We start from the raw sequence: 27,219 nt of genomic DNA, 5'->3' as shown, positions 1-27,219 counted from the left end.
TTTCTTTCTCTTTCAATTCTTTTACTTACATTATCTGTCTTCCCCGTCTGATTGATCGTTTGTCATCTATAGCCTATTCACCCTCCTCTGTGACTGGTGTATCAGGTGCTCTCCCCTACACTTTTCTTACACCATTTAGTCTAACCTCACAAAATGCCTTTTATCTTTCAACCTTCAGTTCTAATGAAAAGGCTTGAATCCAAAGTCATAATTCGTCTTTTCTCTTACAGATTTCTACTGTCCTGCTTTTCCAAGAAAGGGGTACACTTGTGCTGAGTGGGCTGTTGCCAAGGTTATGTACAAATACTATTAAGGTACTTTGAACAAACATTACAAGGATTCACAAAGACTAAAAGAATTGTTTTTATTAATACTTTGTAGCTGTTACACAAATAGTGTACAGTTTTATGCAGTGCAGGAATCTTCCAATAATTAAACAAGTCCAAACAGTTGCTTGTATATACTAACCGCTAACACTGGCACATTCCACATTTCACTAAACATTCATTCTTGGGAAAGCTAAAAAATATTGCCCTGGCACTGGAAAACATACAAATTCCATTTCATGGGTCACCACACGTTACAGCATTTAAAAGAAAACAAAAGCAAAAAAACACCTGAAACAAAACCAGATACATCAAAAGCAATGATCAGCCTTGTTGTGTCTGTTCCCAGCTCAGGATCTTGTTAGGCAGTGGAGAAACACAGCTTCAGTGTGAACAGGTCAGGCCCATCTGTTTAAATTTATCAGAAAATTCAAAGGAAAAAAAGATACAGATTCAGCATTAGTAGACAAGGTGGCCATCAAATCTAACTGATGCCCTGTTCTGTAACAAGGCATCTAAGTGTGAATACATTACTGAAGTCTTTAACAGTTACCTAGTTAGAGCATCTAAGATAGTGGGCCAACACAGCAGATTGGCTGGAAACAAGTTCATGCCTGAAATTCCAACACAAATGAGATTTTTGGCTACCTTTTTCCCTACACTCTTAGCTGTCTGGTTTGACAGATATCTTTGCAGCCAAGTATTCAGGCACAGGGCTCATTGCTAAACTGCTAACCACCCCCTCCAGCTGGCTTCTAAAGCATTAACACCAAGACCTCTGATCTATTTTTCCCTCTCCACCACAATCAAGATGCTACAGCCTCTGTGCTGCATCATAACAGAAGAAATAGAAGCAGGAATAGGCCATACAGCCCCTCAAGCCTGCTCTATCATTCAATAAGATCATGGCCTCAACTCCGCTTTCTTGCCTGTTCCCCTTAACCCTCGACTCCTTTTAGTTCAAAATCTGTTTCTCTCAGCCTTGAATATATTCAATGACTCAGCCTCCATAGATCTCTGGGGTGGAGAATTTCAAAGATTTACGACCCTCAGAAGAAATTCCTCCATATCTCAATCTTAAACGGGCAACACCTCATTCTGAAACTATGTCCTATAGTTGTAGATTTCCCGACATGGAAAAATATTCTCTCAGCATGTACCCTGTCAAGCCCCCTCAGAAGCTTGTATGTTTCAATAAGATCAGTTCTCATTCTTCTAAACTCCAATGAATATAGGCCCAGCCTGCACAACCTTTTCTCAAACCCTGAATCCCATGAATCTACCTAGTGACCCTTCTCTGAAATGCAAGTACATCCCTCCTTAAATAAGGAGACCAAAACTCTATGCACCACTCAAGGTGTGGTCTCACCAATGCCCTGTACAGCTGTAGCAAGACTTCCCTACTTTTATACTCCATCCCCTTTGCAATAAATCAAGCTTGTTGAGACTCAGGTTAGTAACCAAGTTGGCTGAGACTTCAAACTCCATCTCTCACTGGCACACTAATGCTAAGTATCAGTGCAGTCTCAGTGCTCTGCCCGAGCCAGGGAGTTTTGATTCTTTATCAGGTTACTCTCCTGAAGACACTGACTAATACACTAGAGTACATTCCATGGGTACCACCAGGCCCTTCAAACACACCCACACCCCAAAATACTACTCGTGACCATTTCCCAAATGCAAGCTTAGATACAGAAAGGAACCAAATTCAGCATTAGTTGAGAATAAAAGAGAAAACATGATTGTACAGCTTTCAAGGACAGTCTGTAATGTATGGTAAATTTCATGGCCTAATCAACTTTGTGAAATTCTACATAAAATTTACAGCATAGAACAGGCCATTTGACCCAACTGACTCATGCTGTTGCACACGAGCTTCTCTCACTCTAACCCCATCAGCATATCATTTCTTTTTTCCCTTGTACCTCCCTAGCTTCCCTTTAAAAATATCTATATTATTCAACTTATTTACTCAAGCAGTAGCAAGTTCCACATTCTAACCATTCGAGTTTCGGCAGGAAGTAGTTTCTCCTGAATTCCCTATTAAATAACTGATATTTATGACCTAGTTTTGGACTCCCCAACAAGTGGAAACATCTTCTCTACATCTACCCTATCAAATCTCTTCATAGTTGTAAAGACTTGGAATGTCACCCCTCAGCCTTCTCTTTGTTGCAGAAAGGAGCCCCAGCCTTTCCTGATAGTTGCAACATCTGAGTTCTGGTATAATTGTTGTAAATCTTTTTTGTGCCTTTTTAGTGCTTCTACTTTTTGTTTGAGCTTAAATACCAATAAACCCTCCCGCTCTCCACTGCCTGCATTCAGTAGATTATCTAAGTCAAGGGGAAAAAAATAGGAAATAGGTTGTTAACCCAATGTTTTGGATGCTATACTTCAACAGATTTTCTAATAAGCAGCGATATGTCTCAAACAATATTTGCAAAGTTCAGAATCCTTTAGGTTAAGTACCACTGTACCAGTGTTACATTTCATTAAAAATAACATACCTGGATTCTTTAGCCTATAGTGATTAAGCATAACCAATGCCTCAAAAGCATCACTCTTCGATTCATATTCCAGGAGGCCGGAAGAACTCTTCTCACCTACAAAATGAGAATTTGGGAGAGGTAACATTAACTATTTCAGCGTGAATTGGTTAGATCTAAACTCCATTTTTGGCAGCTTGTAGGAAGAAAAAAAAAGTATAGCATAAAAAAAAACGCACCCAAACAGGAACCTTCTGATTTTAAAAAAGTTTCTGTAATCCAAACAAATAGTAGCACTCTAAATATACCTCTGCATAAAGCAGCAAATCAGCTAATTATTTAATACTCAGTTATGGGCTCTATGTAAGTGGTCAGCAGCCTTGAAATATCACAACTGAATTCTCTCAAAATTAGGCAATTTCCAAGCTTTAGGGTTAAATTGTGCTTGGAATTCAATTAAAATGAAAAATGAGAGAAAAAGGAAATAATGCTCAACTATCTATGGGAACTGTATGGGTTCTGACTTTGCCTGCCTTTTTATAGGACATAGTCTGACTCCGGATTCCTCCATGACCTCTTTTCTGGTACGCTGGTGACTGTCTGTGCCATTTCATACTTTAGCACCGAACTAGAAAATTTCATGAACTTTGCTTCTAATTTCCACCCCTCCCTTGTCTTCATACGCTCCATCTCAGATTCACCCTTTCCTCGACTTCTCTACCACCATTTATGGGGATAGACAGTCCACCAATGTCTACTATGAGCCACTGACTCCCACAAATAACTTGCTCACACTTCCTCGTTTTTTGTAAGGATTCTATTCTCCCAGTTTCCCAGTCACATCTATTCAGACAATGCCCCCTTCCATACCAGTACTTCCAAAATGTGTGTTATTTCCTCAGCTGAGGATTCCCTTACACTGTGGTTCACAAGGTCTTCAACAGTGTCTGTCCTATTTCCTAGGCTTCCCCATCACACCACCCGCCACTTTCTTCTCTCCCCCCCCCCCCCCCCCCCACTGCACCCCATCTCTCTTGCCGCCCCCCCCCCCCCCCCCCAAGGAGGAGGACAGGGTCACCTTTCACCCAGCAGCCTCCATCATAAAACTACCAAAAACATCTTCCCCTCCCCTTTTAGCAATGCAAAGGGACAGTTTGCTCTGAGACACCCTGGATCACTCTTTCATCACCCATTCCCCTGCTCATGCAAGTGCAAGAAATGCACCTGCAATTTTACCTTCTCCCTTCCCTCCGTTCAGGACCTCAAAAACTCCTTCCAGGTGAAACAATTTACTTGTACTTCCAACTTGGCATACTACTCACGTACTTAGTCACTGCTCACAAATGTGGTCTCCTCTACCTTGGGAAAATGAAACGCAGGTTGGGTGACCACTTTGCTGAACATCTCTGTTCAGTTTGCAAACGTGACTCCAATTCTTTAATTCTCCATCCCACTCTGATCTCTGCCTCGTATCGTTCCAGTGATGCTCAACGCAACTTAGTAGAACAGGATCCATCTTTCTGCTAGGCATTTTACACCCTTCTGGCCTTCACAAAGTTTAATAATTTAATCACCACTCCCATTTTCTCAGACTGCAGGTGCTGGTAATGGGGGATGACTGCACCAGTGCTGCTGGGAATTCAGGTGGTGCTAGCTGGTATTTGGGGCAGAACAGCCAGTGAGATGGTCTAACCCGAGGTCCATCCACTTAGGTATGGAAGCCTTTTCCTCTGCCAGATTTTCCATGCTTCCCTCCACTTCTGCTACAACCACCTTCTACATCCTCTGAACCATTACCACCCCTTTTTGCCTTGGATCATCATCCCTTTTGTTATTTAATCACTCCTACTCTCTACCCTATCACAGACCTTCCTCATTTGTTCTTTCCTCTCTCCCACCCTGCTTAAAAATTAACTTCCTCCAGTTCTGATGAAAGGTTATCAACCCGAAATGCTCATCCTCCCTCCCACATGCACGCGCACACAGGCGATGCCAGACATGGAGCTTTTTCCAGCATTTTCTGTTCTATTACAAGCAGCTAATATGGGCAGCAATTTTAGTTTAAAATGAAGGTTTTCCTTTATCGTAGCACTTACAATGCAGTACTGTGGTGAACACTAATAACCACACAGAAATATAGCATTTGGGAATTTATTCCAGGTTGAGTGTGTCAGGAACAAACATTAACAGAATACTTCAGCAATTGCCACGTCAGTTGTGCCAATTACTTTTCCTTCCTCACATTAGCCAATTTTTCTTCATGGTTAAATAAGTTTCTCCCCCACACAGGAACAACCTCTCCCTTTTATGCTGAGTTAAAAGTGTAGTTATTCCTTTAGGAACATAAATTACGATAAACTAATAGCTGGCCAAGATTTACAAGAGTCATTTTTTGGGAGTGGAGTATCCAGATCAAATCCTAGGCTATGGTGAGTTAAGTGGTCTCAGCTAGTGTAGACAGAAGAGCTTTTAGCCTTAGTGCCTCTGGCTTGAGCAGCGTAGAAATTAAGATTCTGTTGCCAGTGAACTCTTCTGGACAGCACTCGCATGGATGTCAAGAGGGGAAATGAAGATCTGGAGTGATGCCCTCTATAGTCGAGTAGACAGCCAGCATCAGATACACAGACTGAATCAAAGCAAGTGTAATTGCGTTTAGGAGAGAAAGGGTGAATGCTGCTTTTAAAAAGAGGGGATGGGACATGATCTGCTGTTTGCTGCTTTTAAACCTAACAGCAGATCATGTCCCATCCCCTCTTTTTAAAAGCAGCATTCACCCGTTCTGAATTGTCAGCAAAACAGCCTGCAATGTAGGTCTGGTTCTGATCAGTCTCAAACAGTAGTTGGAGGGATGCCACACAGACTTTCTACTACAAACACTGAAGAGCTCTGTGCACGAGATGCCGGTTTGGAGCCTACTGATATTTTAAAAATTTTGAATAGTCTGATTTGACAACCGCTGTTCACCACCAAAATCAAAGCTCACATAAAACAGAGACTGCCCAATGGCTCATTTGTTAAAAAGCATGCCGCTGAGACATAAATCCAAGTTCAATTCCTGGTTTTTGCTGAGTTAGCTAATCTCAGCTGGGATGATAGCAGGACAGTTACAGTGTACCCAAACAAACCTGCTACTGTTCTCCATTCCATAAGACTATCTGGGGAATCCTGATGCAAAGTGCACAGGTGTGGACAACGCTGGGCCGGAAGAGGGGGGCGAGAGAGAGGAGGAATTAGGAGGCAACCATGTAGTGTTATAGCAAGGAAGGCAGGAGCTGCTAACAGTCCATCTTTATTCATAGTTTGTCACCGACAGCATTACTGGAATAAAACTCAAATGTAACCAACAGCACACTTGAAGACAGGTGTATCGACATAGGTGGTTTCAATCCACACCAAACAGCATGAACACCAAGTGACTTGCCGGAGATAGACAGAAAAAACTCGCGCCTTAAACATTCCGTGCCTGCCGAAATGAAGGCGAGAAAAAGCAGATTTATAAGAAAGGTGGTGCTCAACAGAACAGAGAGAGTTTAAAATGCAGAAACATATTTTCAACTCACTGGCTATTACAGAATCTGCTCTGCAATGCGAGCAGGGTTGGTTTCCTTCTTGACCCACCCCTGCAATCTTAACATCCCTCACAATCATTGGCTTGACACAGCCAGACTGCACTCAGTAAACAAACTGCCAGATAGATCTCTGAGATCAGTTAGCAGAGTCCCTCTTCCTCTAAGCACGATCATTATTTCTGATCTAAGACCTTTCATGAGTGAATGAGACAATTCACATAGGTGGCAGATTTACTAGGATGCTGCCTGGTAGGAGAAAATGCAAGTACAAAAGACAGTCTTGAAAAATTGGGCTTTCATCACGAGTTCTAGTCTTTCTAGTGTTTAAAATGACAGGCCAGTGTAGATAGCAGTAATACAAATGCAAAATACTGCAGATACTGGAAATTTGAAATAAAAACAGAATATGCTGGAAATACTCAGCAGTCTGACAGCATCTTTGGAGAGATAAACATTAATTCTGCCAGACCTGCTGAGTATTTCCAGCATTTTAGCATTTTCCAGTAGTAGATGGATCTCGAACAAGAGGCCATAGATAGAACCACAGAAAAATTACGGCACAGGAGACGGCCATTCAACCCATCATGTCCGTGCCGGCCGGAAAAAAATACTAGCCGCCCAATCTATTCCAACCTTCCAGCACTTGGTCTATAGCCTTGCAGGTTACAGCACTTCAGGTGCATGTCCAGGTATCTTTTAAAAGAATTGAGGGTTTCTGCCTTCATCACCGTACCTGACGGTGAATTCCAGATGCCCACCATCCTCTGGGTGAAAAAGTTTTTCCTCATGTCCTTTCTAATCCCTCTACCAATCGTCTTAAATCTGTGCCCATTGGTAATTGATCTCTCCGCTAGGGGAAACAGGTCCTTCCTGTATACTCTATCTAGGCCCCTCATAATTTTGTACACCTCAATTAAGTCACCCACCAGCCTCCTCTGTTCTAAGGAAAACAACCAGGCTTGGAGGGCCGAAGGGCCTGTTCCTGTGCTGTAATTATCTTTGTTCTTTGTTCTAACCAGAGCCTATCCAATCCTTCCTCTGCTGCAACTTTCTAGCCCTGGCAACATTCTTGTAAATCTCCTCTGTACTCTCTCCAGAGCAATTATGTCCTTTCTGTAATGCGGTCACCAGAACTGTATGCAATACTCCAGCTGTGGCCTAACCAGCATTGTATACAGTTCCAGCATTACATCCCTGCTTTTGCATTCTATACCTCGTCCAACAAAGGAAAGCATTCCATATGCCATCTTCACCACTCTATCTACCTGTCGTGCCATCTTCAGGGACCTGTGGACAGGCAATGCAAGGTCTCTCACTTCTTCTACCCCTCTCAATATCCTCCCATTTATTGTGTATTCCTTGCTTTGTTTGCCCTCCCCAAATGCATCACCTCACACTTTTCTGGATTGAATTCCATTTGCCATTTTTGCACCCACTCACTCAAACCATTGATATCGTTCTGGAGTCTACAGCTATCCTCTTCACTTTGTGTCATCAGAAAATTTCCCAATCATGCCTCCCACATTTAAGTCCAAATCATTAATATATACCACAAACAGCAAGGGACCCAACAGAGCCCTGTAGAACACCATTGGAAACCACTTTCCATTCGCAAAAAACTACTGTCGACGACTACCCTTTGTTTCCGGTCACTGAGCCAATTTTGGATCCAACCCACCACATTCCCCTGCATCCCATGGGCTTTCATTTTACTGACCAGTCTGCCATGTGGAAGTTTGTCAAATGCCTTACTAAAATCCATGTGGACTACATCCACATTACTACCTTCATCAATCCTCCTTTGTTACTTCCTCAAAAAACTCAATCAAGTTACTAAGACATGACATGATAAAAGATTAAATATATTAAAAAATATTACAAGAGCTAGAGAAACTTCTTCATACACATTTGCGAGACTGTGAATTTCATTGCCGGAGTCAGTAAATATATAAACATTCATGATTAGACAAGTAATTTTTTTCATGATCTCAACGTCCAGTGAAATTTTACATCGAATTTATAGCACAGAAACAGGCAATTTGGCCCAAATATCCCATGCCAGTGTTTATGCTCTACTCAAGCCTTCTCACTCACTACTTCATCTAACCGTATCAGCATATCCTATTCTTTTATCGCACATGTACTTACCTAGCTGCCCCTAAAATACATCTATGTTATTCACTTCAATTAATCCTTGAGGTAGCATGTTCCACATTCTAACCATTCTCTGGGTATAGAAATCTCTCCCAGTTTCTTTTTTGGATTCATTCATGACTCTTATATTTATGGAGTGTGTTTTGGACAGCCCCACAAGTAGAAACATTTTCTCACATCTATCCCATTAAACCCCCTCAATTTTGAAGATCTCTATTGATTATTCCTCAGCCTTTTCTTTTCTACAGAAAAGCGCCCAGCCTGCTCAGTCTTTCCTGATAATTATAACCTCAATTCTGGGATCATCCTTGTAAATCTTTAGATGAAGGAAAAGGAGCTAAAAGGACATCGCAACAGGATTAGTAAGTATGACTGGGGGAGATGCTCACATATGGGTAAAGGCCAGAAGAAGAGCTAAATACTGCGGTTGCTGGAACTCTGAAATGAGAACAGAAAGTGCTGGAAATACTCAGCAGGTCTGACAGCATGTGTAGAGAGAAACAGAATTAACGTTTCAGGTCTGTGATCCTTCATCAGAACTGGCAAAAGTTAGAAATGTAACAGTCTTTGAGCAAGTGAAAGTGGGGAGTGGGCGGTGGGGCAAGAACAAGAAGGAAGGAAGGATTGTGATATGATGGGGGGTGGCGGAAAGAGATTAAATGACACATCTTATGGAACAGAATGCTAATGGAGTGCTGAATAGTTGTAGCAAAAGACAAAGCATGAATCCAGAGAGGGTGCTGATGGCAGAATAATCAACAGATCTGTACAAAAGCAAAAACAAGAAAAATAAGGTTAAGACTGGCAAGTGGTGAAAAAATAATGGTCAGTCTCTACTCTCTAGACATTAACTCAGGATCATTGAGTCACTGGAGGCATGTGGTCCCTCATCTAATACGAAAGATCATAGTCTCACTGGAGTTGATAAACAGGAAAAGTAGATTTTACTAGTGAATGCTACCAATCCATTCCAAACAGCAACCTACTTGGTGCAAACATTCAGCCTTCCACTGGGAAAGTCAATAGTGTGTATATACTCAATAAAGAGATGGATCTGGTACTGGACTAATTTTTGGATGTGCAGAATCTCCCTATTAATTCATTGCTACCAATGACATGAAGTGTACTCTACTGGCCCCAGTCTAAATGAACTATAATTGAAATGATTGGGCAGTAAATTAAGGATTGGTGTGTGTCCATTTCTGGCCAAGATTGAGAAACCAATATTAGGCTATTTTTACATTCTGAATTGCATCAAGCCGACATGATGCTGCTCAACTCCAAGCCAAAATACGCATGACGTCATATTGACCTCCCAGCCATTAGCTGCCAAAATACAAGTAGTTTTGGAATGAAATTTTAATCTACATAATAGCAGCTATGATTTATTTTGGCAAAATTAACTATCAGCACAAAATAAAGCAATTATATTTTCATCTGGATTAAGCACAGAAATCCAGAGGTTGTTTACAATGTTGCGTTTCTTTGTGGTCACCGGCTGCTTTTATACTTTTTTTTTTGAAGAGGGTTCAAGTGCAGACTCCCAGCTCGTGGATTTCAGTTGCAAACCTGGAGTAAACTTGCTGAATTCACTAACGCCAGCAACACCAATTTTTAAAAACTCACCTCAACGAATACACAAGCTTGCACGGAGTTGCACTGCGTATCAGAAGCCTACATATTACTGTCCCTCACTCCTGCATTAAGCCAATCAAAAAAGGCAGCTATAAAAACACACTGAACTCTTGGTTAAAGTCACTGGCAAACATTCTCGCCAGCAAGAGCAGTCAGTGGGAACCAAGTGCTAGGAGTGTTTTCAACTATGATATATCGCCAAGTATTCAAAATAAAAAGGCATATTGAAATTACACAAAATTGTGACAGGAAACAGAGTATCCAATGCTTTTAGGAATGGGTAGCCGAGCTAATGCCTCCCAAATCCCAGTAAAAAGCTTACACCGCAGACTTCTGTTGATAGCAAACCTACTGCAACTTTACCTGATGCAATCACCAGAAGTAGACACTATTGCGGTCACTACTGGACTAAGTAGATGAAGGACATACATTGACTCCACACTACAAGCAAAATGGCTGCTTGTATGGATATTCCCCAACCATCAGGAAAGGTACTGAAGCCAGAAAGCTGTAGAAAACGCCCAGCAAAATAAATGAGGTTTCTACAGTATTGGAGCTGTAAGCCAGGGATGCAATGCTGCATTCTCAGTATAAATACAAGTCAAACAGTGCAACAACCACACCTAACTATTTCAACACATCTGCACAAAAGGCAAGGCCCAACAATCTGATAAAATAGCTTGAAATGTCAAACGGCCAGCTCACTACAATAAACACCCAGCAATACTATCAAAGCTGTAATTCCCTCGAATTCTGCTGGCATTATAAAACATTTGAAGATTGCTTTTGGTTTTAGAAGTAATTTAAGTTAGTAAACACTGTTGGCAAATAGCCCCTCACCCCATAACAGAATATACATCATAAACTACTTACTACAAAGGAGTAATTCTGCAGTGATCTTAGTTTAGATGAGGTACAAATATTAAGAGCTTTGCTCTTTCATATTTGTTGAACCACTCCAGCAAGATTTCAGCCTTGAAATCACTTCTAGGCATTCATTCTCCATCGACTGGCACTTTTGCCTCAGAGTTAGGTGTAGGTTCAAGTCCCACTCTCAGACTAAAACACATATTTGAGGCAGACACTCCTCTGCAGTACCTAGCGAGGTCTTCTCATTCATTCATTGCAGCTCATGTAATAAAAGGGACAGTCGCAACATGGATATGAAATTGGCTGAGTGACAAGAAACAGTAGTGGTCAATGGATGTTTTTCAGGCTGGAGGAAGGTTTGTAGTAGAGTTCTCCAGGGATCAGTGTTGGGACCCTTGCTTTTCCTGATATATATTCATGACCTAGACCGTGGTGTACAGGGCACAACTTCAAAGTGTGTAGATGATATGAAACTTGGAAGCATTGTGAACTGTGAGGAGGATAGTGAAGAACTTCAAAAAGACATAGACAAGTTGGTGGAATGGGCAGACTGGTGACAGATCAAGTTCAATGCAGAGAAATGTGAAATGATTCAATTTGGTAGGAAGAACATGGAGAGACAATATAGAATAAAAGGTACAATTCTAAAGGGGATGCAGGAGCAGAGGGACCTGGGAGTATATGTGCATAAGTCATTGAAGGTGGCAGGACAGGTTGAGAGAGCAGTTAATAAAGTATACAGTATCCTGGGCTTTATTAATAGGGGCGTAGAGTATAAGAGAAGGAAGTTATGTTGAACTTGTATAAGACACTAGTTCGGCCTCAGCTGGAGTATTGCGTCCAGTTCTGGGCACCGCACTTTAGGAAAGACGTGAGGGCATTGGAGAGAGTACAGAAAAGATTCACGAAAATGGTTCTAAGGATGAAGAACTTCATTAATGAAGATAGATTGGAGAAGTTAGGACTGTTTTCCTTGGAGAAGAGAAGGGCGAGAGGTGATTTGATATAGGTATTCAAAATCATGAGCAGTCTGGACAGAGTAGATAGAGAGAAACTGTTCCCATTTGTGAAAGGATCGAGAATGAGAGGGCACAGATTTCAAGTATTTGATAAGAGAAGCAAAGGTGACATGAGGAAAAACTTTTTCATGCAGCAAGTGGTTAAGGTCTGGAACGCGCTGCCTCAGAATACGGTGGAGGCAGGTTCGACTGAAGCATTCAAACGTGAATTAGACAGTTATATGAAAAGGAAGAATGTGCAGGGTTACGGGGAGAAGGCAGGGGAATGGAACTGAGGGAATTGCTCTTTCAGAGAGCCAGTGCGGACATGATGGGCCAAATGGCCCCCTTCTGCACTGTTAACAATTCTGTGATTCATATTAGGTTAAATGGAGGCCATGTCTGCCCATTCTAGTGGATTAGGTGGACCCCAAGATCGATCAATACTAATTAAGGAAAAACAGTATCTGGTCAGCATTACCAAAAACAGACCAATTATGTAATGCTGCTTATGGGACCTTACTATGCACAAATTATTGCCATACAAGTCTACGTAATGTGACTGTACTTCAAAATGCAGTATGTGAAGAACTTTAAAGGCAACAATGCATTTTAGATCCAATAAAAAATGCTACAAAAAAGTATTAAAGTTATTTCCAGAAATATTATTAAGACATTGAGGTGATCGAGGGCCGGGGCCACACTCTCAGTCCTTCACTTACTATCTTGGCTGTTTCCCTACAGGCAGGGGATTGCCAGTCCCACTGCAGCAATGGCACAGGTCTCTGAGCAAATGAGAAACTCAAACTCTCAGGCAGAAGGAGTTGGAAAATTTGCTTAATTAAAAAAAAACAGGAATTCCTCCAAGTTAGATAGTGGTTCTTGGAATCAGAAATATAGCCAGAAGCACTGAGCTGATTTTCATAAAACTTTTGAATATTTATAGTCTGTAGTGCTCCACTATATTTATAAACCTACTACTGAATTTCCTGTACAATTGCACATCACGAGTCAAGTGATAATTAGACCAGGTAGTGTACATAGAAGTTAGTCCCATTTTAAAGTCATAGAATCTAACTTTATTTTTGTATTCCCAATGTAAATTTCTAAACCCATACTGATAACTGAAACTGGCCATGCTGAACAAACATTGGTCCTGATATTTATGGGAAGGGAGCAGGTGCAGGAGCAACTGTCAGCCGGGAATCCTGGAAATATGGGCAGTGGGGGGGGGGGGGGGGGGGTGCAGTATTTCCTGCCAAATTTAATAGCAGGACCACATTTGAGTTTTTAGTTTAGTTTAGTTTAGAGATACAGCACTGAAACAGGCCCTTCGGCCCACCGAGTCTGTGCCGACCATCAATCACCCACTTATACTAATCCTACACTAATTCCATATCCCTACCACATTCCCACCTGTCCCTCCCATCTACCTATACTAGGGGCAATTTATAATGGCCAATTAACCTATAAACCTGCAAGTCTTTGGCATGTGGGAGGAAACCCACGCAGACGCAGGGAGAACTTGCAAACTCCACACAGGCAGTACCCAGAATTGAACCCGGGTCGCTGGAGCTGTGAGGCTGCAGTGCTAACCACTGCGCCACTGTGCCGCCCCAAAGTTTCTTTCAAAAACACCAGTTTTTCCCCTCATGGCAGCCAGTCAGGTTGTGTGGCTGGCTGATGGGAAAAGGCTGCTGTAAAAGGCCTCAGATGGGAGGGTGGGAGAGAGGAAGGGATCACTGTGTCAGCCTATTATAGTAAACGCAAAATACAGCAGATTCTGGAAATCTGAAATAAAAACAAGAAATGCTGGAATACTCAGCAGGTCTGGCAGCATCTGTGGAGAGAGAAGCAGAGTTAACGTTTCAGGTCAGTGACCCTTCTTCAGAAGGTCATGGAACAAAGGCAAACGTTATGTTAATGGTGTGCTAAAAGTCAAAGCGTTAGTGCAGAGAGGCTATGAATTGACTGTAAAGCTCAAAGCACTCCAAGCACAAACGTTAAAAAATTTTTTTTTTTTTTTTAAAGTGGATAGGCACAGTAGAAACAAACTAACCAAACTAAAAAAGCTAAAATAAAATAACCAAGTAAAAAATAAAAAATAACTAAACATAAAATAGGGGGCTCCCCGTCATGCTCTGAAATTATAGAATTCAATGTTCAATCTGGCAGGCTGTAACATGCCTAATCGGTAACTGAGATGCTGTTCCTCTAGCTTGCGATGTTCTTTATTTGTTTATTTTTTCAGTTTTTTTTTAAGTTTGGTTACTTTGTTTCTACTGTGCCTACCCACTGTTTCTGTTCTTTTAAATCTTTTTAATGTTGTGCTTGGAGCGCTTTGTGCTTTACAGTCAATTCACACCCTCTCTGTACTAACGCTTTGTCTTTCAGCACACTATTAGCATACTGTTTGCCTTTGTTCCATGACCTTCTGGTCAGTTATTCTCTGTGACCTTGTCCTATCAACACCTTCTCTTTTGTTATCTCTTGCCCCACACCCCCCCCCCCACCCCCGGTTTACTTGCTTAAAACCTTCTACATGTCTAATATTTGTCAGCTCTGAAGAAGGGTCACTGACCTGAAATGTTAACTCTGCTCCTCTCTCCACCTGCTGAGTATTTCCAGCATTTCTTGTTTTTATTTCAGCCTATTATAGGTTAGCTTACAGGGCTGGGGCAGGGTGGTGCTGGAAGCACTGCTGGACATGAGCAGTGCTGGAAAAGCAATCATCTGCCAGATCCACACCTCCCTTGAGCCCCCAGGTTACCTGGCCTGCAACTGTTAAATCATCATGGCTGCTAGAATTTAAGGCAAACAGCCCCATTTAAATATTATAATTACTAACTCACCTCTTGAGAGCAGGTTACTTGCCTAACCCTAAACCCACCCCAGTTAAACTGGAAGTAGGCATGTTCACAGTTGGTGGGGACTGGTTTTCCATTTTTAAGGATGTAACCCCCTGCTCCCACTGCCCACCCATTGTCTGCCAGTGGGCACACAACTTGCATTACGATTATGGGTTTTGACCCTTAATAAAGATGTTGACAAAAATGCATGAAGGATTTACAAGAAATGCACACATGATTTTTTTATTAGATATATTTACATAAATTTGTAACTAAACCCCTTCTTGCACATTACTGACCAGAGATTGTGAAAATTACTGAAAGCTGCATTTGTAGAACTAATTTGTAGGTAACAAACATTTTAGAATGTATTACGATACCATGCCCCAAGATCTGTGTAAATGCTGGGAAACACACCCTCCTCCCCATCCCAATGAGAAACTGCCTTGACACCAATTTTCCAGCAGCATGAATCAAGTGGTTTGCAAACAGTAAAATCTTTATTAAAACTCTGATCATCTGTAATCCATCACAACCTACTTGCCCCAAGTAAATACTTCAAAGCTGAAGTTCTACCAAAGGAAAACAGTCTGTAATTAGCAAAAGGAAATTGAAGTTGGGTCCTACCTTGATTTCCTTTTGATCCAGCTGAAGCAGGTTGGAAAATGCCAAAGACCATGAAAGAGAGCACACAAAATTAAACAGGTTTCCCCAGGCACTACTTCACTCCACCCCTAAACAAGAGTGTTCATATAAAACCTACAGCACATAAGCTCTTGCACAGAACTAAATTAAACGGGACCTTTAGTGTCAGATAAGTATGAGGATTAATTCCTACTAACATGACATCAGGTCTTTGCACTTTGAGAAACAAACTTACCAAAATAACAAAATTGTTGGCTTTATTTAGAGATCCTAGTTCTTCAATGCTCACAAGCTAAAATACAGCAGGAAACTGCCCAGAAGTCAAATGGCTGATAGTTTCCTGTGCTGTCCAATGGATGCACTGCAACAAATCTCACCATTGCATCTGCTCCATTAAAGTACATGGGCAGAGTCTTTTGTGGAGCACTGTGCATACATGGAAACCACTTAAGGAAAATCTATAAGGGATTGAGGCAAGTGCAATTTAGTCCCCCTTTAAAAGTATTTCTACAAGTACATTTATTAATTGAAAATTTCAAAAGTCCTTAGAACATAGAACAGTACAGCACAGTACAGGCCCTTCGGCCCACGTTGTTGTGCCGAACCTTTAACCTACTCTAATATCAAACTAACTACCTGCCCTTCATTCTACTATCATCCATGTACCTATCCAAGAGTCGCTTAAATGTCCCTAATGTATCTGCTTCTACTACCACCGCTGGCAGTGCATTCCACGTACCCACCACGCTCTGTGTAAAGAACCTACCTCTGACATCTCCCCGAAACCTTCCTCCAATCACCTTAAAATTATGCTCCCTGGTGATAGCCCTTTCCACCCTGGGAAAAAGTCTCTGGCTATCCACTCTATCTAAGCCTCTCATCATCTTGTACCCCTCTATCAAGTCACCTCTCATCCTTCTTCACTCCCATGAGAAAAGCCCTAGCACCCTCAACCTTTCTTCGTAAGATGTGCCCTCCAGTCCAGGCAGCATCCTGGTAAATCTCCTCTGCACCCTCTCTAAAGCTTCCACATCCTTCCTATAATGAGGCGACCAGAACTGAACACAATATTCCAAGTGTGGTCTAACCAGGGCTTTACAGAGCAGCAGCATAACCTCGCGGCTCTTAAACTCAATCCCCCTGTTAATGAAAGCCAACACACCATACGCCTTCTTAACAACCCTATCAACTTGGGTGGCAACTTTGAGTGATCTATGGACATGGACCCCAAGATCCCTCTGTTCCTCCACACTACCAAGAATCCTGTCTTTAGAGATCCACTCAATTACAATGTGAAAGTATTTCTCCCTCCAGGTTCAAGTAACAAGAGTAATAAGACTGGAAAACATCAGTCTCCAAGATTCGTTCTGAGACGACAGCTATTTTTTAGAAGCCACTAAGTACACTAATGCATGAAGTATCCCAGTCAGCCCCAACAGAAAGACAGCAAGATATCTCCTAGATAATAGAATATTGCTTACATGACTAAAATGCTATCACCATCTTATATAGCAGATTGGTACCTTTTCCTATGAAAGGGGTAAAAATGCTCCAGTGTTGCACCAATGTTTTTAATCCATCACAAATTAATTCTCATCAATGTACCAACATAGCAAACAAGTCGGGGATGACAAAAGTTAAACTTGTTCCATTATTAGAACACTAAATGCATTGTGAAAATGTCATACACCCATCATTCCTCTTATTTTGAAATCAGTGATATTAAAATTAATCCGAGCTATGGAAAATAATTAGAACAAGTGACTTACTTTTTCCACTGAAAAATATAATACTTTTAGGCCTCTTCACATTAACTTTGTCAGATATCTGGAAATAAAGAGAAAATTTACCAGCCTGATCTCTGCTGGACATTCATGTGATATATAAACATAAACAGGGAAAATCGGACGTATAGAGCAATCAAAAACCAAATACAAAGCCAAAATAAAACAGCACTCCAGTCTCCTGATCTACTCAGTAGAGGTACCACTTTTTTACAACAGTCACTCTTGTACTCCAAATACTCTCCTGGAGCAATTGACCCATTTTAGGGTGCAAGAGGGGAAGGGAAAGATCCATCTCCCAACAGCTCATACATTGCAGAAGTATGAACGCAAGTTCCACCAAATTGGAAAGCCAGGGGATCAAAAACAGATAAGACTCTGTCAGAAGGATGTGGCCCTGGGAGTCTACAACATATGACTCCATATTCTATTAAATCTCCGGCTGATAACTATCACCAGTCTCCATGTTGATCACTAAGAGGATGTTCTGAGGGAAGCAAAGGCACAGAATGTACTCTGGGCCTATTTTCCGACATTAAAGGGCACACACTAAAAAGTCTTGGATCTGAATACTATTGGATGTTCATTACGATGTAAAAATAATCCTCCCTCCTAGTTCAAACAATGAATCAAAGTGCAATGAGACTGAAAATTCTTTCTCCAAAATTAGTTTTGCAATAATAGCTATTTTAGCAGCCAATAAGCACAACGATATTTGAAGTACACCATGAAAAAATCTAGGTTTGTGAATCTTTAGAATTCTCTACCCCAGAGGACTGTGACAGCTCAGTCAGAGTATGTTAAAGACTGAGTTCGATCGATTTTTGGGTACTAAGGGAATCAAGCAATAGAGATAGGACTGGAAAGTGGAGCTGACGTACAAGATCAGCCATGATTGTATTAAATGGCAGATCAGGTTCGAAGGGTCCCGTGGCCTACTCCTGCTCCTATTTCTTGTGTTCTTATGCCACAGAAGGTAGCACAATGGCTCAGTGCATTGGTGCACCAGGGCAGGAGCTGGAAATTTTCAATCGTGTGCTACTTGGAGTCAGTAGATTTGAGAAAAAGATATTGCTAACTGCCTGCTGCCTCCACAAGGCAACAGAGATATCTCAGAAAAAATATATTAAATACAAACCTGTTCGAATATCTCATCTGTAGTGGCTGGAGGAGCACTGAAGAAATGCAGCATGTTGTTGGGCTTCTGGATTCGATTTTTGGCAGCTTGTTTCATATTTGTGAACCGGTTGTTTCGGTTAGTCGAGTAATCCTTGAAACTACAAGAGCCATCCTCTAACTCAAATGACTGGCCAGGAACTATAACCTTCTGTTTCGATACACTGCAGGGAGCGGGGAAACAAACCTCAGCAATACATTCACAAACACCAGGCAAAATTACTGGATCCAAGAACCAATGACAGCACAGTTCTCTTACCACACATTTATATGCTGGTCAAACAGAAAGTTTTCGGTGTTTAGGCATGTGAGGGCTCGGTCAACTGCAAATCCATCCCCCATCTCCACCATTGCAGCTCCAGGTTTGCTTTTTAAGAATTTAACCTACAGATACAGATTTATAATCCTTAATGCACAGTAGAAATTTTTTTTGGGAAAAAAAAAAGAGGCCTAGAACTGGAACTCTGGTCAACGTCCCCTCTTAATTTTTTTTTCTGTTGTGCACAGCTTATTCATTTAAATGCACAATACCTTTAAATTTTTTTGTGCGGCCACGCATGCCCAGTACCTTAAAGGGATGACTTGTGCTTAGTAACTTGCGGGTTGCTACACAGCCATGCAGCTTAGAGGGAACATTGTTGGTGGTACAGTGATGCCATTTGCTACACACCTTGGGAGGGGAAAAAAAAACCTACAATTCTTACAGTATAAATTTGTTGCTGTCCCTTACATTGGTATTCTTGCGAAGTGTCCTGATGAGTGCAAGACGAGAAGCTTCGACAAAATGTGTGTTTTCAGCAATACTCAAGTTCTGTACTACCAAATTTAGCTTATATAATTTATGGTAATTTTCTGCATTTGTGGCTTGAGATGTCACAGCAGTTCAACAAAAATTTAAGACTCATTTTAAAGCCTCAAAATAAACTAAAAATAGTGGGGGGGGGGGGGGGGGGAAGAGAGAAGGTGAGGGAGAAGGACTGTAAACTCCAGAACCAACAACAATTTCAGAATTTTTAAAAACCATACATCAAGTTCAGTGCAACGTACCTTGTGCACATTACCATAAAGACAGAAGACATTGAACACTTTGTCTGGGTTCATCCTCTTAGCATCTAGCCCATAAACAATCAGTACTGGACTATCAGCCAAAGGACCATAATCGGCATGTGGCAGTGGTGGCGGAGGTGGCGGTAGTGAAGCACCATACGGAGGTGTGTAGCGCCGTGAAGGTGGACCCCTACGAGGACCTCCCACTGAAGGTGGCTGTGGTGGAGGACCCATTCCCCTGCCTTCATAATGATGTTGTGGTTCATAGTCGTCATCATCTTCATAAAAGCCATGGTATGCTGAAGGAGGGTAGCCATGACCTGACCAAAGCAAAACAAAAGCATGGTCAGAAACACTACTGAAGAAAGCAAAAAACAAAAGGCCAACTTAGGATAAAAACTGAGGTCATGTTCCCTTTGGCCGGTTCTTTGGGACCACATGGTTACTGCTGTGCTTCAAGCTTGGGTCAGTGGCAGTAATTGCGCCTCAGTCAGGCAGTCATGGGTTCATGCCCCACTCCAGGTCTCGAGTACGTAAGCTATACCATTTAGTACTGAGGAAGTGCTACAGTGTCAGGAGATGCTTACATCAAACACATGCAGGTAGAAGTAAAAGATCCCATGGCACTTTTAAACAAGAGCAGGGCGCTCTCATCCAATTAAATGATCATTGATCCTGCTATCTGTGGGACCTTACCGAGCGTACACTGGCTGCCTAGTTTGTCTACATAACAATGCCTGTACTTTAAAGGCAATTCATTGGCTGCAAAGTGTTTTCGGTGATTGAAAGACATGCTATAAAAATGCACACACTTTCTTCTGCATCTGAGCTCCAACTGACCATCTGTACCCTAGGCTGATCCCTAAAACATTTGCTTAGCTACACCAATCTGATCGGAGATCACAATCCAAAACAGAAGATAACCATTATGATCCCACACCAAAAAATGAACATTGAGGTTGAAATAACTAACCATTTAAAAGTTGTAAGTGAAGACTTGAACCAACTTCAAATGTTTTAAAATGGAATTCTAACTGAAGTTTTAACCAAGTTGAAGGCCCGACCTGATTAAGCTCTAGGCTCTGTACAACCCCGGCGACAAAATTTTCTGAGGGATTGCACAGTTGAGAGATAAGAGTCAATCTTCCACAAATCAACACTGATATCCAATTGTTTAAAAAGATTTCAATGCAATATAATGGAAAATTAAGAAAATTTAGCACAAGGGAGTTAGTAATCTTTTAACATACAATTTTTGTGAGGCATCAAGTAGAGACCAAGCACTTCAGCTGAGACACAGCCACTCATGCACATAAGGGGAGATGGTGACGTGGTGGTAATGTCACTGGACTAGTAACCCAGAGACCCAGGCTAGTGCTGAGGACATGGGTTCGAATCCCACCGCTGCAGATGGTGAAATTTGAATTCAATTAATAAATCTGGAATTAAAAGGTTAGTCTAATGGTGGCCATAAAATCACGCTTGATTGTTGTAAAAACCCATCTGCTTCACTAATGTCCTTTAGGGAGGGAAATCTGCCATCATTGCCTAGTTTGGCCTACACGTGACTCCAGACCCACAGTAATATGGTTGACTCTTAAATGCCCTCTGAAATGGCCTAACAAGCCACTCAGTTTCTCAAGGACAATTAGGGATGGGCAATAAATGCTGGCCTAGCCAGCAACGCCACATCCCACAAACAAATCAAAAAAATCACACAGCAAGCAGAAAATATACTGTAAGAGATAACCCACTACACTTCAAGGTTTATTATATCACTTTAAAGAAAAGTACCTTGTGACTACAGGAAAGAAAAAAATCTCAATAGGATACATCAATTGCCAGTAGTTAGCAGTGCATTTATTGTGCCAATGAAGTCAAATTGGATTTTTTTTTTGCTTTTTCAGGGGGAGAGATAAAGGGAAGCAATAAGGCAAGAAAGGACCAGTCAGTTTTTTTTATCTTCCTTTGAAATAGCTCTTCCTTTCTACAATGGCTCAAGGATTTTCTCCAACAATCAGATAAGTGATATACACCACACACTTGATCCCTGCTGTGATGAGATAGCCACTCCCTGACACCCCGCCCTGCCCCCCCACCCCCCCAACCCAACCATGGAAACTGGCCTTACATTACATGGTCCAGTACGACATGAGCAGGTCACTAATGAGGCTATGCCACAAATTTTTCTCCTGCAAATATTCTGCCAAGTCATCTGAACAGCTAACACCCAGAGCACTAAAAATGGGAAATTCCACTCAATGTTAACTTTATTAGGATATACAAATCATTCAGACAATGAACAATTTCAGAGCATTGTGGGCTTCAGATTGAAAAGAGAGGTGGAGAGTTTTATAATGATTGCACAAGTTTAAAAATGTTTTATTTGGAACTGAGCTATTGATATATTATTCCATGCAGTGGTAGGGCGGTGTGTGAGATCTCATCCAGTGAGGTTAGCAAGCCTACCCACACTTGGCAATGAAACAAACTAGCACATCATTCCTCACCCACTCCCCCATTTGCTATAACACAAGAGACAGGCAAGAAATGATCCAAGGATGTCATTTTAATTGTGACTTTATTCTGAAAAGAAATTTATTCCTTTCCCAGCGAGGTCAGGAAAAATTAGAATGTATGTCTGAGACTCAAGTCTGTGAAGTCTCTGGACTAGAATCTGAAGCTCCATCATGAGTGCTGGGTATGCACTTTTTTTTAAAATTCAAAATGGAAAAAAGAGATTGAATGAGTGCATTACACTCGAATTGGAGCAAAGGGATAGAACACTCCATTCTGAAAGTGGAATTTTTCTCATGCACTAATACTCACCAAAGCTAGATGGAGCATCGCCAAGTAAAGCAGGCAATCTCGAACGCTTGTTTGAAGGCTCTGGAATAGAAATAGAAGAAATCTAACAAACAAATCACATCTGGCATGAATAAAGTATTAAAAATTGTTACGCATGAAGTTCCACTTTCAGAACCAGATTAAGTAACTTTCCCCAAGTACGTAATACTGAACAGTCATTAGAAGTCAATTTAAAAAGGATATACAAGACCATAGTTTGCACAAAGGAAGACAGAACTAATACATAAATGAGTCTACTTACAGCAGTGCTAGGGCACAAGGTCCAAGCGAACATTATCTTACCACTTTTATGCCTCAACAGCAACAAATGGCAGTTTGAAAGATGGTTCTCCATCAAACATACGGTTGCAAGCAGATTCGACACAGGCTTGAAACTTCAACCCTGCATCATACATTTTACAGTAAATGAACACCATAGAAACAAAGATTGCAATTAGAATCTCTACACATCATAGTTCTTTATTTGCACTTTAAAGCTTACAGCACACAGATGAAATTACAGAAGAAACACATTTTTAACAGTGAAAGACTGCAGGTCAGAGTGTGTGAGAAGTGACTTAAGAAAAGCTGCTCTTCTGTGTTTGAGCCCTCAAGCAGCAGCATTCCCAACACGCTGTGGGTTCATTTGCAAGTTTGTGTATACATTTTCTGCAATGGTGTCCATTGTATAAAAAGTGAGCAGTGTCTACATATTTTCTTTTAAATTAACTAATGACAATGGTTTATGCTAATGTAAATACTCTCATGCACTAGACAGCTGACACTGTGGGCCATGTTTTAGAACAGGTTCCAGAGAGTTTAATAGAATTTGAATTTGATCCATACATGATAATGTATCTGTGTTGCTAGTTGACTTTTTTTTTTAAAAAGATAGTGTATCATGAACAAGTCCAATATTTTCCACTTTTATAATGATTAAACTTGGCCAGTGACTTAAATAAATCATTGAATTCAAGTTCAGCCAAACCAAAACAACAAGATCAGTGTTTTGGGAAGGTTTCAAATGAGTGAGCTGATTCCACAGGGTCAATGTCATGTCTGTACTTAGTTTATTTTAGTTGGGACAGTTGCAAATGGCATGACATTTAAGCTTCTACCACCCCCCAACTTTCCCCGTTGGGGAGCAAGAAGAATATTGGCCAGATGTCTTACTCTCCACTGCTTTCCCGAAACATCTGCTTGAAATGCGCGAATGTTGGGAGAGGACAATTTGAGGCTTGGCTGTGATGTCCATGCAGTTGCATAGCCTGATGACATTCAGAGTAGCCTTCAAGGCTCACTCATGAATAGCTAGTTGGGCAAGATACCCAAGTACACTCCAAAGTGTACCTCAGGCTAATACAGAAGTGGGAAACAAGACTGGAAGAACATATGCCTCACTGAACAAGACTTACCAAAGTTTTATGTTGCAAACAAGGGAACCTGGCCTACAAGGGGGAAACTAAGAATTTTCTGAAGTTATTACAGATGAGTCACTACCCCCATTGTCCAAATATCACATGTAAAGATAAATGAGGTAAAATATTAAAATAACAAACCTCGAAACCAACATTCCCATAAGGGCAAGTTATTAAAATGGGTTTAGCATTTCTTCACATCGGTCTATACTCTGCTGCTCCCCAACCTCCACTACCACTTTAGGTGACTTACAGGGGGACAACACATTTGTTCAGTGGAGCCATTCCACAGTAGTACTCAGCACCATCAAGGTTCAAGCATATTCCTGTCAAGACAGTTCTATATTGGACATACACCAAAACTGTTTGGTTGAACTATGGAATTCAGCTCAGCTCATGGTCACTGTGCAAATTTGTCTGGACAGTTTAAAAGAGGTTATATAATCTTAAAGCATCTCAAGGCAGAAACTGTTCGGAGCCAAATTGGGGATTACCAATGCACACTTAAAAATCGCTAACCGGTTGCTATTTCGGAAATGGAATCTAGAGTAGTTGACACATGACATATACAGATTCCAAGTGCCATTTCTTGAGGTTCTGCCTCTCAGTTTGGTCTTGCAGGACACTTTTGAAAATTATATAGCCCGTTTAAAACAGTAGCAGCTAAATGCTTGAAAAAGAAATCCCTCAAAGAAATGCAGAGATAAATGATCTTGGAGATTAACCGCGGTGTTGCTTATGTATCAGAACAACTCACTACGTGCAAATGCCACCAGAAAAAGAGAAAAATCCAGGTTTGTGAGAAAAAGTTCACCCCAGCCCATATGTGACCATGGTATAAATGAACATGCACGATTTAAAATCACGGTGATTGAATTATGAGCCACGGTACTCATGGAACAGTACAGTTTAGTGAAAATCTGGTAAAGCATTGAGGTGGCAGTCACCGTTCAAGGCATGTAGAATTGGAGAGAGCTGCAACGTAAAACCCACTAGTGACACTGTGAAATGAAGTGCATCTACTTCTATGGGAACACCACGTCCCCTTGTTTCTCTTCTGCACTGTTACCTTGGGATGCACAATACACATGCAGACTGAAGGGTTACCATTTCCTGAATCTGAGCTACATATAGGTTTGCTGAAATTAGGTCTAAATAGGAAAGTCAAAGTCCTTATAAATGTACTGCATTTCTCAAGAGCTTAGATTTGGAAAGGTTAACTTTGAGATTGCCTTTATGTCAGCCACGTCAAAAAGTCACTATTATTCTTTATATAGATGAGGCTTCTCAACAAAATACTGGTGGCCTCGAAACATTACAAGATCCATGCATTACTCTCCCATTCCTCCCTGCAAAACAAAAAAACTTCTTGCAAATTATCACTCGCAAAGCAACTTGGCTCCACTAGCATCAACGATCTTCCCAGTGCCCTACCTTGGAGACCTTTCTATGAGTCAACAAAGTGACAGAAGAAAAGATTACAAGAAAACTTCCAGATCATTCCTCACCATATATTTCAGAAAACATCCAAAATGGGCGCTCAGAAGCTTTCCCTATTCCTTAGCACAGAGATACTAAACAGTAGCAACTCCCACTATTGCTCTGACTACATTAATTCAACTCAGCAAAGAGCAAGGACCAAATCCTGGATCTTCTCGGTCAGTGGAGAGTTGCTGCTGAGACAATGGGAGAATCTGGGCTATGCAAACATTACTATGGAGGCAATTCACTCTTCCATCATCCCCAACACTATTCTCTTTCCCCTGGCACCATGCCATGTGAGCCCAGAAGATGCAAAACCTGCCCACTGATCAGGACCCCAAACACTCCTGCTGGTGTAACAGCAATTTACATGTACTTCCTCCAACTCAGTATACTACTCTACATCGGGGGAAACTAGGTTTGGATTAGGTGAGCACTTGAACAACCCTGCTCTGTCCGCAAGTGCAACCAAACTTCCTGTCTTTTGCTATTTCAATTTACCACCCCACTTGTTCATGACCATCTCTATTCCATAGAAAGGTTACGCCACAGCATTCAGCCCATCGTGTCTGTGCCGGCTGAAAAAATTAACTGCCCAATCTAATCCTACCTTCCAGCACCTGGTCTGTAGCTTTGCAGGTTACAGCACTTCAGGTGCACGTTCAGGTACCTTTTAAATAAGTTGAGGGTTTCTGCCTCCACCACCAATCTGGGCAGTGAATTCCAGACACCCACCACCTCTGGGTGAAGTATTTCCTCAAATTCCCTCTAATCCTTCTACCATCACCTTAAATCTGTGCCCCCAGTAATTGACCTCTCCACTAGAAGAAACAGGACCTTCCTATCTACTCTATCTAGGACCCTCATAATTTGTACACCTCAATTAAGTCACCCCTCAGCCTCCTCTGTTCTAAAGCAACAAACCTAGCCTATCCAATCTTTCCTCATAGCTGCAATTTTCAAGACCTGGCAACATTCTTCTAAAACTGTTTCAATGAAAGTCAGTACAAGCTCAAGGAACAGCACTATCTTTATATAGGCACCTTCTGCTGGCTTAATACTGATGACCAACTTGAGCCCATAAAAGCTGCAACAGATGCTGGCAATGTGGGATGGTGCATCAGGATTGATACGGGGGTAGGGGAGTCTCTAAACAGGTCAATGCTTGGGCCAGGAACCATTGGAACAGTGTTGGCAGGGTCTGCATCCTTGGTGTCAACCTTTTTCTCCCATATCCCCACACACCGACCAGGACCCTGAACAGCCAGTCTGCTCTGCTTTGCCACCATTCCATGCACCTACCTCCCCATCCCTTTTAGCTGTTCTCACTATCCCATTTTTGATTTGATTTCTCATTCTGCCTCCCATTGTCTCATGCTTATACCACTTGACATTTAACTACCATTTGCCACTTTGTGCAATTTCTTTTCCTACGCGTGCAGCCTCATTGTCTCCTCTTTAAATCTAATTCTCGAAGTGAAAAGTTGAAAAATTAAAGTTGCTTGGACTCTCTGCAGATGCTTGCTGTTAAGATTTTTTTGTGCTAATTAAATGGGTGTTGCAGCACTATTTTACACACATTTCAGATAGCACATGCAAGTGTCTACAAATCAGTTTAATGATTTCCAGCAAAATAGCCAGCTGTTGTAGTAATGGCTGAATCGTTGTTTAATGCACCCTGCTTTCCCATGGGCATTTAAATAGGGCTTCCAAACTGCAGTTCCCAAACTACATTGCATAAAGTGTGACATGCTACCCCATGCACCATACAAAGTGTACAGAAAATTTAAATCCAGAAAGGAAAAAGGGAAGCCAGGGTTTAGAAAAAGCTCCACTGTTCAATTTTTTTAAATGTTTAATTCCCCTTGAGCTCTCCTCACGTACCCTTAGCACTGACTGTACCTGCTCACGGATGATATCAGAATGACTTCTC

At 41.5% G+C, this 27,219-nt stretch overlaps 1 protein-coding gene across 2 annotated transcripts in view; it reads right to left on the bottom strand.

Annotated features, from left to right (window-relative positions):
* Positions 1 to 347: 347 nt before the first annotated feature.
* The window catches only part of LOC137353106 (heterogeneous nuclear ribonucleoprotein L-like), a 52,683-nt gene continuing 25,811 nt past the window's right edge, over positions 348 to 27,219 (bottom strand). For both annotated transcript variants that reach the window (XM_068019100.1, XM_068019099.1), the window contains exons 7-14: positions 22,369 to 22,428; positions 19,540 to 19,859; positions 18,752 to 18,876; positions 18,455 to 18,656; positions 17,302 to 17,359; positions 15,515 to 15,535; positions 2,834 to 2,929; positions 348 to 734 (exon numbers count right to left, since the gene is read on the bottom strand). In XM_068019100.1, coding sequence (XP_067875201.1) covers positions 688 to 734; positions 2,834 to 2,929; positions 15,515 to 15,535; positions 17,302 to 17,359; positions 18,455 to 18,656; positions 18,752 to 18,876; positions 19,540 to 19,859; positions 22,369 to 22,428 — 929 coding nt within the window. In that variant the 3' untranslated portion in view covers positions 348 to 687. The remainder of the gene's footprint in view (positions 735 to 2,833; positions 2,930 to 15,514; positions 15,536 to 17,301; positions 17,360 to 18,454; positions 18,657 to 18,751; positions 18,877 to 19,539; positions 19,860 to 22,368; positions 22,429 to 27,219) is intronic.

Source organism: Heterodontus francisci, chromosome 40 (genome assembly GCF_036365525.1).
Source record: "Heterodontus francisci isolate sHetFra1 chromosome 40, sHetFra1.hap1, whole genome shotgun sequence".
In the NCBI taxonomy this organism is placed as follows: Eukaryota; Metazoa; Chordata; class Chondrichthyes; order Heterodontiformes; family Heterodontidae; genus Heterodontus; species Heterodontus francisci.
This window is presented reverse-complemented; position numbering and strand designations above follow the sequence as displayed.